The sequence below is a fragment of the Oenanthe melanoleuca genome, chromosome 5 (genome assembly GCF_029582105.1).
Source record: "Oenanthe melanoleuca isolate GR-GAL-2019-014 chromosome 5, OMel1.0, whole genome shotgun sequence".
Taxonomy (NCBI): Eukaryota; Metazoa; Chordata; class Aves; order Passeriformes; family Muscicapidae; genus Oenanthe; species Oenanthe melanoleuca.
Window position 1 is genome coordinate 28,630,321 of NC_079339.1, and position 17,529 is coordinate 28,647,849.

The 17,529-nt window shown below is 47.4% G+C and overlaps 1 protein-coding gene across 3 annotated transcripts in view; it reads left to right on the forward strand.

Moving 5' to 3' along the window:
• The first annotated feature begins 7,192 nt into the window (after positions 1 to 7,192).
• ACTN1 (actinin alpha 1) overlaps positions 7,193 to 17,529 on the forward strand; it is an 85,613-nt gene continuing 75,276 nt past the window's right edge. For all 3 annotated transcript variants that reach the window (XM_056492160.1, XM_056492158.1, XM_056492159.1), the window contains exon 1: positions 7,193 to 7,467. In XM_056492160.1, the coding sequence (XP_056348135.1) occupies positions 7,363 to 7,467 (105 nt within the window). In that variant the 5' untranslated portion in view covers positions 7,193 to 7,362. The remainder of the gene's footprint in view (positions 7,468 to 17,529) is intronic.

Consider the following 17,529-nt stretch of genomic DNA (forward strand, 5'->3'; position numbering starts at 1 on the left):
TTCCTTTATGAGGCAGCTGGAAGTGGATTTAAAGCACTTACTTTCCATGTAAGTGTATATAACTATATTTATCCCCACAGCCCCGTTCACCTTACTCACCTCTCTCAGCTGAGTCAAGATCCTGCAGCACTTGAGCTGCAATGTGCTTTACACATGAGTGTCGGATGAGACTGTCTAGGTCAGGTTTCATATGTCTGATTTTACATTTTTATTTCCCTACAGTTGTAAATACTTTTCTTCAATAATTAGTCTTTTTACAATCATGTTGCTTCATGGTACTGTCTAACCCTCTGAAAATGATGGTGTTGCACTATATGAAACCAAGTTGGAGGGGATCACAAAAGGTGACACAGAGTTCACCTTCCAAGCTCATTATTATCCCTAAAGTTTGGCCTTTCTTATAGCTGTCCTACTTGTTCTTGAAAATCTCCAACAGTGGAAATTCAGCAGCTTCCTTTGGTGGCCTCCTCAAGTTCTTTGCTATCCTGACCATTCACAGATTCGCCAGTGGCCACAGCAAGTAATGTAATGTGTTACTCTTCGCAGTAAACTTTAACGCATTTGAGGACTGCTACTGTGTCTCACTTAAATTTTTTTCTTCCCTAGACTAAACAAAGCTTGCTTCTTCCAGTCTCCTCTCAAAGATCGGGTTTTCTAGACCTCTGAGCCTTCTTGTTAACTTCTCCTTTGGGCTCTCTCCAACTGATGCGTATCTGTCTTAAAAACTGGCACCCGGAGCTAGACACAGGACTCCATCCACAGCCTTACAAATGCTGAGGGGGACAGAAGGTTTTCTTCTCATGTTCTACAAATGACACTGCTTTGTGCATGCACTTCTGGACATGGATTTCCAGGGGAAAGGCCTGTGAGAGCTGGCATTAGCATCTGCCTGCATAGCATTCATGCCTTGCCATGCCGCTGCAATTACACAGCATTCCCTGGCTGCTGACAGTACAGTCTGCTCCAGATCTGTTGATGGGTGCTCTTCTGCATCTGCTCTGCATATATAACTCACATAGCCTCAACTCTCACACCATGTACTTCTCCACAAGGACTCCACAAAGACTGCAGTATATGCCTGGCCTGCTGGTATCACATTTTGCATTGTATCAAATTTCTACCATCCATCACCCTCCATGGTTTCCCCTACACAACTATCCCAGGCCTGCATCATTCATGGAGCAAAAATTACGAGCAAGTGAACTTCATGCATGGTCAGGTCTCACACCAGCTCTCTGCAACCTGTCAGACATGATGAGGCTATGTGACCACAGCACTGCACTCTCTGGCAGTGTATTTCTGCAGCAGTATCCTGCAGATCTTCCCCCAGGAATGCTTCTTTTGTGCAAAACTGTCCTGTGGTTGGATGGATGGAGCCTGGGATCTGCACACAGCTATAGACCATTGCAGCAGCATGCAAAATCTTAAGCAAGCACCCTCAAAGCACTTTGCTCTCAACATATCTGAGTGCAGTTGTGGGTTTGTTCAGGCAGGGATTGCTGACCCACTATTGAAACAACTGTGACCTACAGCTGTATGCCCTACCCAGCACATCCCAGAGCAGTGATAGATGGCATAGCAATGACTATTGCTGCTCTGGTCAATGTTGGATTCACGGGTTAGTGGCAGAGCCATGTGGGAAAGAAGCCAGTGCAGTGTGTTGTAGCTGAAGTATGACGAGGCAGCTGCCTTGCTCAAAAGAAATGAAATTTTTGTTGGCTTTCTCTCTGGAAAGTGATTCCAAGCCATGGCCAGAAAGGGATTCTGCTTGAAAACAGCCTGAGGATACCACTGTACAACTGATATCCTTGAAGAGAGCTGTTTTCTTTTTCAAGCACGGTACTACAAAATAGCAGACTTGCAATTATGGAGAACATCAAAGTGAATGGATTTAAAGTGAAGTTTTTAAGCTGGAGCTAAATAATGATAGGTCTGAGAGCTCAGTGACTCTCATATTAAAAAAGGTTTTCTGTGAAGGCAAGGGTAGAGCTAGAAAGAGACAAATCCCTGTGCTTGCTATTCTCCTACCATGCTGCCGCTGTTCCCTTTCCAGAAAAATTTCACAACATTTACCTACAAAGCATGTCACACTTCTTCCATGGTCAGTTTTGGTGCCTGGGAAGTGAGAGGAGCAATAAATTCTGCCTCTTGCCTCTTTAAGCCACGAGCACATCATCAGGCAAGCTCTGCACAATCAGAGAGCGAGAACAAGAGACTCAAATCTGAGTCTCCCTCTTGGTGGCAGCAGGAATGAGCTATCCTATATTTCATTTGCAGTCTCCAGACATAAGCAGGAGACTCCTGCCTTCTTGCTACCATGTAGAAGGCACTGGTTGTCTCTGCCTTTCAGAGCTCTACTCATGGAGGTGTGTAGCTTCTGCAGCAGCTGCTGCACCATGGCTTCCCCTGTGCCTCAGCGCAGCATCTTCCTCTGCTTCCACCAGGAAAGATGGCACTGAGCATGGCCTGGATCAAGCCTTTTGTTTGTAAGTGGATGTACCAGTTGTCAGGGATTTGTGTACTATGGTGCCCAGTTTGAAGTGTGCTCTCTTCTACACTTCAATCTATTCCCTCTCTCTTGTAGGAACATGGAAAGTGCTATTGTCTTTATCTTCTCTGGTTCCTGAGTCTCTTTATTGTTTGGGCCAGACAGAGGTACTGTGTCAGCACTGTGAAATTGAATGTTCTTTAAAGACTGACACAGAAAACAAAAAACACTGAGCAAAAAAAGTTTACAAAGACCTGCCCCTCAGTAAAGGGCAACTTGCAGGCAAATCATGAGAAGTACTAACCCCAGGTAATTGAAGGTATCTAGGCCCATATCATAGAATAAGGATGGTAACCCAAATGAAGCAGTCATTTCACTGTACAATGTGCTTCATGGGCATTTAATATGATTCCGTTGGTGCCACTGGATGGTTTAACTTCCTATGTCCCTCTGCAGAACCAGCTCAGCAGCTGCCCAAGATGCTTTGGTTGCATGATGCTCCTGTGCACTTCTGAGCAACAAACACCTTTCCCTTCAGGGATAAAGTGAGGGAGCAAAGGGGGCATTTTATGGGCAATGTTGGTCAAGTACTCCTTGAAGGATCAAAGATAGGGGTATGTGATAACAGGAATATAGGACTAGAGGTGTAATTCCTGATTCTATTGTTGTTTGAGTGACATTGTGAAAGCAAAGGGAACAATCTAGGGTATACTCTGCTAGAAAAGTAAAATCAGGATTTTTACAGGGAAAAAATTTTTTACAAAATGACACGCATCAAACAATATTAGCATATATATATGAAGATGCTCTATAAGTCACTTTGGGTTCAAAGCTCATGCTTTGAACAAGCATGGTTGACCTCTAGGCATCAGAAGGAAGAGATAACATCCTCTTCAGACACTTGTGCAATCCCACAGTTTAGGGTGAAGGACTGGGAAGCCAATTTTGGAAGACCAGGTGGGGAAGTAAAAGGAAAGAGGACTTGGGATGGTAGGGTTCTAGTAGAAGAGGAAATGCAACTTAGGTGAAGAGGCCCTCAGTGACAGAAAACGTTTTGTACTTGGAAGCTTCATCTGGGCTTCTTTTTTCTTTTGTCTAAACACACCATTTATACCTTGGTTGTTCCTTTTTTTCCCCCCCAGCTATCCTGGATGACCACGGCAGTTATTCCATGACATTTCTTAAAAATCTAAGTTCTACCCAATCCCTGGGCCCAAGCCCCTTCCTTCCTAGACCCTATGAAGCATGGTATACCCCACTGAGCTCCACCAAATTAGTGCCTGCATTTCTCAGGGCCTGAGCTCTTACTGGTAGTGTGTTCTGAATTGGTGACATAGAAATTAGGAAAAAGAATTTAACTTGTTGAATTCTCTACTGTGATGGCCCAACATGCAGTTCAAATTTAAGTGCCAAATCTCTGAGCAACAAAGTTTTTGTGAATCTGCAGGATGTAAATGCTGAAACTTGGCTGTGAGACTTCCCAAAACAAAAGTCAAGGGCCATTCCAACACAGCCTTGTGCACTGTTGTACAGTGATTGAGCTCACCTGCCGGGCCTCATTACAGAAGCTTATGGATGTTCTTGGCAAGAGAACAGATATGTCCCCAGGGAAGCTCGTGACCTGCAGCTAATATGCAAAGCACAAAGAGAATGAACAGTAACCAGAAATACCCTAATGCCTTTGGGCTTGTTCCTCTTTTCATCTGTTGCAGGCTGAAGAAGTAGGATGTACATCCAAATGTTCCCACGGTGACTCTGTCCCCTGCCCTGCAGAAAGCCCACTCTCCCTTCATCGGATCAGAAAGACTTTACTGGAGACCCACTTGGTCCAGCAGGGTTGGAATAATGCCCATGGAAATCAGCAGCAATCTTGCACAGAGAAGAGAACTCAAGGTGTAAAGGAAAGAAGTAAGGAAGACCAGAGTACTGCTGGGTTTACAGGCACCTCTCCCATCAGCAGCACTGGGCTCTGTAGCTCCTGTTGTTGCTGTGCTTCCCTCTCCCATTGAAAGCTTGTCTCTTCCCCTTCACGCTGCTGGTACAACTCTTTGTAAAACCAAAGGTCAAGTGGATCTGGGAGCTATCCCAAGTTTAGAAACAGTCCTTTTTCTCCCCCTCACTATTGCTCGTAAGTCCACAAACTCTAGCCAAGAACACTCACTTCCTTTTGTTAAGGACTTTGTGAAAAGCTAATAGTTGGGATGGGCTTAGGAGTGAAAAATTAAGATATTTCCCAGAAGTCCACAAAACAATTTTGAGAAGAAAGGATGATGAAGTTAGAAATACAAATGTCAAGGACAGTTAGGAGAGAGGTTCTAATACACTAGAAACCTCACACTAGTTCTTGACTTTATAACAGTTGATTGCACGTATGTTGTCTATTAAATTGTCTAATCCATCCTTTGCCATGTGCAAGAAGAAATAGGTATATGAACAGGATATGGGCAACTAAAAACATTTTTCAGACTCTATAAGAGATCACTGTGTGTATTTTACACAGGAAGAATAGTAACTTTATGAGTATGGGGACTGTTGCTTTGCGACTCAATTCCAAGTAACCAAGAAGCAACATCTAGAAGATTCAGCCTCACAGAAACCCACTCTGTGTCTCTGGGCTTGGATCTCCGTGGTGCTGAGCATTTCCTGGGAAACGATGAGAATCCCCACTGACTAAAAGGCAGCTGAGACCTCTCACCACATTTGTGAATGTCTGAAAAGCACTTTCATTAATGGGCTCTTAAAATATAAGGGCGGTGAAGCAAGTAGGACCCCCTGCCTTAAAATACAAAGCTTAAAACTTCTCTCAAGGAATGTGTTTGTTTCCCTGCTCCTTTCTTCCCCCCAGATCTCCACCAATTCCCATATCCTTCCAGATTCTTCAGGTGGAAAGTGTCTTCATAAATATTAAAACTGGAAGGTAAAAAACTTTTAGACATCTTTGTCGTCTCTGTCATGTGATCAGGCTGTAGCTCTTGGTTCACAATTTCTGTTACTGGAGGTTCATTGAATGGCTGTAAGAAATAGAAATTGGCCCTTCCTCTTCAAAATTATGAACGTTACTGTGCTTACATATTTAAATAGTCTTTCTTCATCCTGAGTGATGCATGGTAGAGTGAATACAAGTCTCTCAATGGTGCAGAACAGTTATAATTCTGATAATCATATTTGTGTTTTTGATATCTGCAAGCGTACATGAAGAAGCATCATATGAAACATGAAGACAGAGTACAGTACAGAGTACCATTGTACCATACATCTGTCCATTGCAGTCTGCACAGTTATTTATGCCAAGAAGTAAAAATATATCCCATTTCATCTCCAATGTTTGTTAAGAAGCAGGAAAAAAAGTCCCCTTTTCTGCAAGAGGAGCTCATTGGTGTAATTTCGGGCTAAATCCAGCTTGATGTGTAATATTTCAGCTACATTCAACCTGGTGCTTTCCAGCTTCTTTCTAGTCCATTCTCAGCTACCCCCTCTCCCACATTCCTGGGCTCCAAACTCTCTGTTTCCTTTATCAGAGGAATTGGGACACAAGCTCACTCTGCCCTGCACAGTGCTGTGGAACTGCGTTTCCTTGGGTTTCCTCTCACTTTTGCGAGAGATGCCATACTGCTCCTCAGCGAGACTACCAGGGGGAACAAACAATGCCGCTGTCCTTTCCCCCTCTACTTGTTTCACTGACGGAAGCCCGTATCAAGCATTTGCGTGCTGGTAGACTCCTTAACACATCGTGTTTCCCTTCTAGGAAGCTGCTAGATGAGCCAAACGCTCTCTAGCTCAGCGTTTTCCTGTCGAACAGGATATTTGCGGGCAGACAGCGGCAGGTGTGTCTGGGAGGCCCTGGCTCGGCACTGGATGCCCACGGCTGCACCTGCTGACTCCGGGCGTGAGGGCTCCGGCTGCCGCTGCTGCCGATCCCAGCCTCGACCAGCGGCTACCGGGCAGGAACAGGTAACACAGCCCTTTCGTTTGCATCCTAGCTGTGGGCACACCTGCACAACCCCACAAGCTTGTTTCGAGTCGGGCAGCAGGACTGTGGGGCGGTGACTGAGCACCCTCACGTTGGGGCCGGCAGGACGGGCACCAGCCAGCCGTGCCACACGAAAACATCCTCACAGTGATAGGACTTGATGCACCTGAAGCTGTAGCAGGGAAGGTTTAGGTTGGATATCAGGAAAAGGTTCGTCACCCAGAGGGTGGCTGGGCACTGGAACAGGCTCCCCAGGGCAGTGGTCACAGCACTAAATCTGACAGAGCTCAAGCAGCGTTCGGTCAGCTCTCCCAGGCACAGGGTGTGACTCTCGGAGTGTCCTGTGCACGGCCAGGAGCTGGACTCAATGATCCTTGTGGGACCCTTCCAACTCAAGAGTATTCTGTGACAAAATGCCGCCCGAATCCCCCCGTGAAGACTCGCCCAGTACAGCTCCCGGGCCCCATCCAGCCGCGGAACCCTTGAAAGACAAATGCCCCACAGCGGCGCGGACCTTCCCCTCATCGCATGGCACGGCATAGCCCAGCCCAGCGCACCCGCCCGCGGCCTACGCCCCGCGGGCCTGCCGCCCTCCGCCTATCGCGGCACACGGGTGCTGTGACGGACGCGCACAATAACCAATGAGGGAGGGGCTCTCTCCAGGGTGCCGGGGCCCGGCCGCGCGGATCGCGGCCAATGAGAGGCGCGGAGGCGGGCGGTGGGCGGGGCGTCCCGCCCCCGCGGCGCTGCGCGCGGCCGAGGCGGATAGGTGGGAGCGGGCGCCGCCGCCGCGCGCTCGGGCTGAGCGGCCGCGGGGCCGGGACGGGCAGAGCGGGCAGCGGCACCGGCGGGACGCCACGGAACGGAACGGAGCAGGACGGGACGGGCAGCAGCGGCCGCAGCCATGGATCACTACGACCCGCAGCAGACCAACGACTACATGCAGCCGGAGGAGGACTGGGACCGGGACCTGCTTCTCGACCCAGCGTGGGAGAAGCAGCAGAGGAAGGTGGGCGCACCGCCGTCCTCTCCCCTGGCACACATCCCGTGGGGCTGCCGGGACCCGGCGCCGCCGCCCCCTCCAGCGCTGCGGCGGGGCCGGTGCGCGCCCGGCCGGGGGCTGGCGCTGCGCGGCGCGGCGTGGCGGGGCGAGGCGGCGGGGATGCGGGGGCGGGCGGGGCGGGCAGGTGATGGCGGGGCGGGAAGGGAGGGAGGGAGGGACGTGCCCTGCGGGTCCCCCCGCAGCAACAGATGCCGGCCGGGTCGGCGCTCCCGGCCCGCAGGTGCGCCCGGGCGGAGCGAGGCCGCCGGCGGGGCCCCTGCGCATCCCCCCCGCCGCCGCCCGCGCCCCGGCCCCGCCGGCCGGCGGCGGGACAGTAACTGGCTCCTCGTTTGAATGGTGTGGTTTAGGGCAGGGCTTGCGCGGAGCTCATGTCCAAAAATGGTAACATTCGGCCCTTTTTTAAACCGAAAGGGTGGCGTTGGGGAGGGGAGCTCAGGAGGAGCTCCAGCCTCGCCGCTCGCTAGTTATATCTTTTTTTTTCCCCTCCTCCTTTAAACCAAAAGCATCCTGTATTAGATCACTCAGGAATCCTAATCCCCGAAACATTTCCGTTTTAGTCACTCCATCAGACAACAGTAAAGGAGAATTTGGAACTGCATTCATGCTGGCATGGCAGGGGCACTTTGGGGTGCAGCAATCTCCTGCGGGCTTCGCAGCCAGTCACTCATTCTCTCAGGGCTCGTGTTTTGGATCGTGCCTTGCTCTCACCTTGCTGTGAGCAGGCAGAAGAATCCCAGACCTTCCATGAGAGGGGAGATGATACTGCTTTTTTATGCACAAATGATATATTAATATATATATAATGTAGCCTGATGTGTGGGGCTTTCTGTAGAAAGCTGGGAACAACTGGGAGGGAGAGCACAACAGTGAGAAGATTATTATTCCTCTTTAACCCTTCTCATTTTCCCCTCCTCCACTCCAGATCAAAGGTTTTCAGGTTTTCCTGTTCAGAGCTGTCTGAAATGGTGCCACTGAGAAGTTTTTCCCCTGGAGTCTGATGAGTTAATTGAAGGCGATAGCTACAGAGCTGCTGTCAGTGGTTTTCTTGCTCAGGGAATCGAGTGCTGGGAGTAGGCAGCATGAGAACTAAAGTATACAAACGAGGGCATTTACTAGAGAAAGAGTTGGTAGTGTGTGAGGTTATATTTTGGCAAAGGAAAAGCGAGGAATGCAGCCGTGGTCAGGGCTGTGAGTGCTGGATGGCTTATCGGAAGTCAGAGCTCTATTCCTATGCGGGGGGGAGTTTCTTTTCAAAAGATCTGCCCGGCTGCAATCTCTATTTGCAGTCCTGTGCCTGTATCTTTCCAGTACATCTAGAAGCAGCTATTGGGGCCCAGAGCGAGACTGCCAGCCTTGCTGACTGGCTGTGAAGGGAAATGGTTGTCATGCTGTGGGCTTTTTTGCCTTTTATGGTGCAGGGTGAAGTAAAATACTTGATATGTAGGGGGGCACTGATTTTTTTGTCAGAAGCAGGAGTGGAACCTTTGGACTCAAAAGAAGTCTTAAACCCAAGGTTGTTGTACATGCTGTAAATGTCATGCTCTTAGAATTACCTCCTTCCAGGAGATTTTAAGTCCTCTTGGTCCTATCACAAGAGGGTGACAGAGAGCTGTTCTGTTAACACGGGTTACTTGTGCAGAGGGAAGAACCCAAGAGGGAGTTTTAAGTAATGAAAGCCAACTTCTTGTGCTAATCAACAGCTACCTGTTGAATTTGATGTGCTGGGAGTCAGTCTCCAGCTTGCTGGACTGGAGGGCTCTATATGGTTAAATGTCTCAGTGGTGGTGGGATCACTTTGTTATTTCTCTTCCTGCTGATGGACAGCTGAAGCTGTTCCCTTCTGCAGTGGGTGCAAGCTCAAAGTTTCATGGTGACCCACCCCTCTGGTGTCTGTAGTTAGGAGGATCCGGTCTGGGAGTGATGGCTCTTCCCAGTTGCAGCCCATCAGGCTAATATCCCTGCAGAGGGATTGGTGATTGGACCCCAGCCCAGACACTCTCTCTTCTTCTGGGGGTCTGAATGTGACCAAAAGCCCTGTTGGGGTATTGGGACTTGCTTCCTTCAGGTGTAAGGAGATAACAGTATCTACTAAGCAGAAAGCTGCTAAGTGTGGTGTAGTAAAACTGTCAGTCCTTCTTACCTGTGAAATGAAATCACTGCAGTAATTAAAGTTAAATGTTCGGTACAGTACATGTTAGTTAATAGCTTACTGAGATGAATAGGAGAGATTCATGCCTACCAAATATTCCTGTAGATTCTTTTCAGGCTCAGTCTTTTCTTGTTGACTCACATGTTTTGGGTTTTTCTTCACCTAAGTCTGATTCAAGTACTACTGAATTATCATCATTATTATTATTGATAACACTGAGGCCAGCTAGTGAGGCAGACTTGAAACTTCGCTTTTTGGGCCCTCTCTGGGAGCAAGAACAGCATGTCTAAAGTGGTGGCAAGGCCAGGAATGCAGAGAGTAAATGTCTATGCAAGAAGTGTCCGTGTCTTGCCATTTGTTTCCTGCCCAGCCCCTTGAGTCCTGGCTCAGTAAGGCCCTGTAGGCTGTGGATAGCTGTGCCACATTGCTGTTCTGCCAAGCTTTGTGCAGCTGGGACTAATTGAGACTTGGGAAGTGAGCAGTCTAGAAATGCTACTCAAATATGAATTAAGTCCAGCTCCCCTTCTCCTGGCTGCATGGCTCAGCAGAACTCATTGCAGACACCAGAAGTGGGAAGATCTGAATTTTAGTAACGTCTTCTACAGGAGCATTATAAGAACAAGTTTGCTGAGCTTTTGGGAGCTGGTTTGCAGGTTTCCTACCTGTGCTGAGACAGATGTTAGGACCTCTGCTGTCTGGAATGGTGCTTTGAAATGAGTAAACAGACAAACTGCAGAATGAATTTCATATTTGGAGGGTGAAAGTTGGCATCGTGAATATGATACAGAGGAGAATCGCTGGTATCACACCTCTTTCTACCTGCCCCTTCCTGGGAAGCTGCTGTTTTACAATGTAGGGATAAAGTGACAGTTCCTGGGAGGAAAGCGGCTTTCCATATGAAGCCAGTTTTTCATGTCTTCATCTTCATCAGAAGTGACTCTCTAAGAGGCTTTAAAGAGCTTCTTGCAGCATTGCTATTCTTAAGCAGGAGGAAAAAAAACTGTTGTGCAGAACAAATTCAACTACTTTTCACCTGATATAAGCCTCTTCACAATCTTTTGTGCAGGAGCAGGGGGTCTATTCTGGGGATTAAAATACTTTTTCCTTTGAACTGCATCTCAGTAGTTTGAACTGTTGAACTCATCTCAGCAGTTTCTTCTAACAGCCATTTTTTTCCTCTGCTTTCTCTTCTTTCCCATCTGAAGTCAAGCCTCGAAGTAGCACTAGCCAAGGCATAACAAGATTGATCCTGCAGTTTCCCAGATTTGCAAAGCAAAACTTGCTGAAAGCCATTGCAATGGACTCACCTAGCTGTCAAGACAGACAAGCTTAACTAGTAAAAAGTACATATGTGGGTGTTTAGTGGCCAAGAGATTGTCACTTGTGCCCACAAGGACACTTCTACCTCCTGATGAAAAGTTTCCAGCTGCAGCATTCAAACTTTTCCTAGTGGGCTGGTGGAGCAGTTTGGTTTGGTGTTCAGCGTGCCTGGCTCATCTTCACAGATGAGTGAGGTGAAGGGTGATGGTGAGAAAGAAATCCCTGGCCACTGTCTCCTTAGTGTCAGGAATAACACTGGAGTGAAGCTGGGTTTGTTTGGAGTGCTGGTAGGGGTCAGCCTTCAGGTCCTTGGTGCTGCAGGCTCCCATGTGGGCCATTCTCATTTAATGAGCTCGTTGCTCAAGGTACAGCTCATTCAGGTTTATTTTAAAATCTGGCCTGAAGTAACTTGTCTCAACTGTAGAGCTGGCAGGGAAACTTTAAATGCCAAATTACTTTTTGAACTGACAACTGCTTTCTTAGGAGTAGGAAGCAGTGTTCAATTGCAGTGTGTAGAAGATAGCCATGTGCAACTTTAATGCTCTGAGAAATTATAATAATGCTTGTGTCTTTTTAAAAAAAAATCAAAGTGACGAAATTAATGTGCCTTGTGTTTTATCTACTACTGCTCTGCCTTGCCACGTTGTCATCTCTGACAGTGTGGCAGTAAATGATATGTCCAGCTTAGAGAACTGGAGTGGTCAGATTTATGGTGCTGCAGAATCAGTGATAGCACAGACTTTGTTGGCACCTTTTCTGCATCAAAGTGCTTACTAAGTACAGTTAATGAACTTAGAGAGATTTCCTGTTAGAACCTCAAGTCTCCTTAAGCCTCTCTCACTACTCTGTGCCATGCACTGCATCACTGTAAGATACACATAAATATAAGGGTGAAAAAAAAGCCACGGGTCTCATGGCCCTACTGTATCTTCATCCTGCAGGCCATACTACTCTTATGATTTGAATTTTGCTGTTCTAATCACCTCTCTGAGGTAGGGTTGTTAATGACAGAAAGTACCCATTAAGTAGGGGCATCGTGGAAACACCCCATCTCCAAGCCTGCTGGCAAGCATGCTCCCATCAGATGTGACTATTATCACTGACAAAATGTAAAAGCCACAATCGTGGCTTCCTTTTCACATGGTCTGAGTGTCATCTTGTCTAGATTGGGTCTATTTTGAGAAAAGTATGTAGACTTCCAGGAAGCTACTGTTGTGGTAGCTGCTGTGGACCCACAAGGAGGTGTGATACCACTCCTGAACTGAAGTTTGCTAAAATTTCTTTCAGTACCATCATAGATCCAGCCATGAGGTAAATAAATGTGCATTGTTGATGAATGCACTGCACTGGGTTGCTTTGCTCCTGCAGTGACACTGCATACTAGTCTCTGTGGGCCATAGCAAGGGACAGTCCTTGCATGGTCTTTACAGTGTGGGTGTGCTGCAGGGAAGGTGGCCCTGGTGCACCTGAGTATTCTATGTGCTTTATTTCATACTGACCAGTATTGATACAGAAGCAGAATGGTGGAATTTGTAAGGATGCTTGCTTGCTCAGCTGCTCTTTTGCAGTCAGGCAGTATGGGTCACCAGATATCTCCTATCTTTTGGATCAAGCTTTTGTTGTTTAACATAGGTAGCTTGTTGCCAGATACTTGCTTTTCAAAACATTAAACTCAACATTAAAAGTTGCTTTAGGGAACTCTGGAAGTATCTGGCTTTGTAGATCAGTTATTTGTCCTTGAGTGTGGTAGCTGCCTCATTTCTGTGATCAGGTTTCATCAGGATGTGCGTGTTTGGTTTTTTTAACAAGAACATTATTATTCATTGTAACCTCATGGTGGATGATGAATGAGGCATGTGCATTTTGCTGTGACTTACCCTCCTATTCAGAATCCTGTCTAAGGAGGAAGCAGGCATGAGTTAAAAAGGAGACTGCAGGTTCTTTCAGGGGGAGTCTGTAACAGATCCCAAGGATCAGTTTATCAGGACATGGTAGTCACCAATCTGTACTGAACTTATCCTTCCAGTCCTCTAGGGAAGGGTGAAACACCTCAAAGGCATCCAGCTACCAGCCTAGTGATGTAAAGTATGTCTGTCTGGGGAATTTCTTGCTGACTGCTTCAGGCAACCAGTGTAAATTCTTGTGCATGTGATTTAGTAATGACATTTTTTCAATGCATTGAGTGCAAAGGCTAGAGAGGATAACATTGTTTTCTGCCCTGACCCTTGCAGTGCTCATAGCTTGGGGCATGCGGCGTGCCACTTAGGGCATCCTTAAGCAGGAGCTGTTTGGAAACCAGTTTTATTGTGTGTCAGGCAAGAACTTGTCCCTCTTTGTCCCCTCTGAAGCACATGCTTTTGTATGAGGTGGTATTGTCTGTGTATAGTTCAAATATAACTGGGTGGTAACTGAGAATATGGGACAGTAAACCTGTTCAAACCTGTTCAGTAAAAATGTTCCTGAACACTAGAATCACACTTTTAGAAACTGGGTATGTTACAGTGGCGACCCAGCTCTTCTCATGTGTGCTGTGTGAGAGGTGCAGCGCTCATGCACTGTGGAGTGGAGGAGGAGCAGGGTTCAGCTGGCCTCCCCAGGCAGTTTGTGAGCCTGTGGGATTTTCTGTGGCAGCTCACTGGAATCCACTGAAAACATTGACCTGGAGTTGTTAAGGTTGGCACAAACAACGGTGACGGAGATGGTGAAAACTTGCATGGCTGTGCTGGTGAAGGACTGAGAGTATTTTCCACCTGGCTGTGGATTATCACTGGTGTGCCTGACACTTAGGCTGTTCTCTAGGGTGTGCTTACACTATTGGAGAATGGCTGTGCTCTTTCTGACAGTGAGGTGCAGAAAGCAGTCAGTGTAGAAAAGAGGCTGGAGAACTGTCTGGGGAAACATTGGGAAGCTGCAAAAATATGACATACAATGGACTAGTCTCACTTTATCGTGTTGTGTCAGCCCCAGGGGCTTGCTGGATGTATTGCTGTGATTTTTGGAGGTATTTTGTACAGTCTAAGAAATGGTATTTGAGGAGTACAGAAGACAGTGCAACAGTTTGGTTTTCTTCTGTCTGAGAATATAAAACTTATTTCTTGCCATGTGTCACTGTTGGAAGCATGGTGGTTTTCATAAGGAATGTGCTTAGCATGACTTCTACAAATCTTCTATAGCAATGTAAAATCCTGTTACTCCCAACAAAGCATTATGTGCACTGTGCCTGAAGGGGGAAAAATCAGGTGTAATATGCTTAATTATTGCCAGGGTGGGAAAAGCATAACCTCAGCAAGAAAGCAGTCACTTTTTCTTCATAGAAACATAGGATTTGCTCTGACTCTGGGGTTTTGAGGGTGAGGCATTGTTACTCAGAGATGGAATTTGTGGGGATGAGTTGGTGAAGAATGGTGAGGTAGACTTGTCAGCAGCAGTACTGTCTCTCTGGTGTTAGTCATGCCAGAAAAGCCTTCTATTGAAGTCTGTAGAACCACCCACCACTTTTTTGACCTTGGTGCATGAGACTGACTGGTTCCCAATAGTCACTCAGATCACTGAGAAAGAACTGAGGACTTCTTGGGCCAATCCAAAAAATGCTTAGGTGAGCAAAGGCACTGGCATTAATATGATTAATTAAAAAATTAATTAATAATATGCTTAATTAAATTACTTCCAGTTCCCTTCCTCCCATTACCTTCCCTGCTCTCATTCTCCTACTGTATGAAAGCAGAACTTGGTCATAGGATGTGGTGTGGCCTGATGCCAGTTTAACCTCTTGGCTCCCTATTAGGCAGTAAAGCAGAACCATTTTTTCCCCCCATGCTGGTTTCCTGTCGTTGTCTTTGCCGTTCAGCTGGCAATGAGTGTATCTTACTGCTAAGGGCTGGGTCAGGCCTTTGAAAGCCAACTCTCATATATGCTGCAGCTTGCTGTCTTCATGCTTTTACCTCCGATTGTCCTCTCTTACTCTGCTTCCCAATGCATGGCTGCTCTGAAGCACTACAGCATGAGTGAGATTCTGCAGAAATATTCTAAACCCTCAGTGTTCTGAAACAGCTCCCATTGGCAGAACTGGGGTATGCGTGCATAAAGAGAGGGATTTTGGTCTTTCATGCAGATGAATCTTTGATTTGTCATTCTATTTATGTAGACTGGAAATACGCTCAACCCTGTGGTGTGAGGAATGACAGCAAACCTGTCATTTTTCTATTGTAGTAGAGCCAAGATGGGAAGTGTTGACAAGTGAAAAGACCATGTCTTGGCTACACTCACTACAGTGAGCACCACTAATGTGTGTCTCGTATCACCCGTCTGTCAGATTGGGGTGGTTTCAAGTAGGTCTCTGAATACCAGCAGTCCAGGGCTACTGGGAGCACCAGTGTGGAAGGTTCATGGGCAGGTGAAGCTGCAGGGCAGGCTTCTTAAGCAGCTACTTTTTCCACATCCTCCTAGATAACTTATGCGGTCAGTGGGAAAGAAGGGATGACTTGGTGGATCAGCTGATTGCTTCTTTGTCAGTCTACTTGACTTGGCAGTGACAGTGCACTGCTGCAGTATAGGGCCTGCCCTTCAGGATAGCACAGGTGGGCTCTGCTCATTGTCCTATGCATGGCCCTCATCTTTCAGAGTGACCCTTGTGAAGTCTTGTATGTGTCACACACTATAGTGTGAGTGGGCAGCTGGTTTGCTCTGCTCCTTCCATGAGCACAGTGCTGGATAGCTGGAGAAATTTCACACGGAATACTGATGTTTCCTTTTATAATGCTGAGGATGACCCTCATGTCCTACAGAGGTGCTGAACCAAGGCCAACTGGCAGTAGAGGAAGGACTTCTGCTTTCCATGTCCTTTGGATCAGGCAGCCAGGGCACTTGCTACTCTTCACTGCAGTATATGATGCTAAGCACTTGAACTTCACTGCTGCTGTAAATGGAAGTTGTGCTGCTACATCTTCCCTGCAGGAGCTAGCCCGTAAAGGTCTCTGAGGGATGTGAGAGAGTGAGAGAACCATGTATGGTCTCTGCATCCCAGCTGAGTGCTCTTTTCTTCATCATGGAAAATGATGTGTATGTCCTAGAGCCCTGTCTCCTGGCCAGATTCCTTGGCTCTACAGCAGCCAAGTTTCTTTTGCTACCCGAGTACTTACCTGTAATCTCCCTCACTCACTTTATTTAAATCTACCCTTCAATACGAGGTAAGTTAGTTCTGCTACTTAAATGTATTATCCCCAAGAAAACTGTAAAAATTGACTCCATGGTTGGAAAAAAAGCAAGCTAATTTCTTAACTGCTAAACAGTGCCAAAAAAGGAGGCAGTTTAAAGCTGTTTAGACCATATCTGTGCCAGGCTTTATTGCAACGGAAAATACTTAATTTCCTAAGGAAAATTTCGACTGCAGCCAAAATCCGTTCCAAAATTTTAAGCATATTTATGCTTCTGGGTGAATTTCCTACATGTCTTACCTGGTTTGGGAGATGTGGACATCTCCCACTTACGAAGTAGGGGAGAGCAGTAGCCAGGTGCAAGCGTGTGTTGGTAGGAGCCTGGGGTGTGTTTGTTCAAGCCTCTGCCTCCCCTCTCGCCCTGCTCACAGTATTGCTGTACAAGAGGAGTGTCTCCAGAGGAAGCACTGGTCTGGGCCCCACCTGGTTCTCTCACAAAGGGACAGGCCCTGTGCTGGGTCAGCGCTTGCTCATCGGGCGCCCTGGGAGTGGCACTGGAGGCGGCTGCGCTGTGCAGAGAGGGCTGGCTGCGTGCAGAGCGGTGCTGCGCTCATGAGCACCAGGGTTTCAGCCTCTTTCAAAATGGCCAGCGTGTGGAAACTTGCTGTTTCCCAAGGGTTTTGTTGGGCCGTTGGGGAACTCTGGCCAGAGATGAAACTATTTCCAGCTGTGGTGAGCCAAGTGTGAACTCACTCTGGGCCAGATGCCCAGATCCACTGGTTTTCTCTTGCCAGAAATCCTCGCCCTCCAGCCAGCGATACCAAGCTCAGTTTCTGCCAGTCCTCAGCTGAAGACCTCTGAAGGGAAAAGAGAACAAGGAGACCAAGCAAAGCAAGATACTGCTGAGGGGGCAAGGGGAATAACTGAAGAGCTTGTGCAGGGGTACAATGGTAGTGTGTTACCACCGAGGGCTAGCGTGAGGTGTAGAGACCTGTTTTTCCTAGGGTGAGTAGAGATGTAAAAGTGGCTGTTGGTGATGCCAGGGATTGGCTTTTCTTGATTAGGCAGAGCTACCTGACCCACAGGGTCATGGCATACTGCTGGCTGGCAGTACCATCAGAGTAGTCACCTGTGAATGAGTATTGTAGCTTCAACACACTGGGGATTTCTTCTGTGAAGTAGGATACTGCTTTCCTGTTTTGTGGAAGGTGCCCTTCAAGGTGGGGAGGCTGTGTATCTGGTAATTTTGCCTTCCTCATATCTGGGAGTTTTCTTGCCTTTCTCAGAAATGGCATGGCCACAAAAAACTTCATCTTCCAGAGCTAGCAGTCCTTCTTGTTGCAGTGTCTCTATTGGGATAGGACTCCTTGAAGGTCCAGTTGCTTT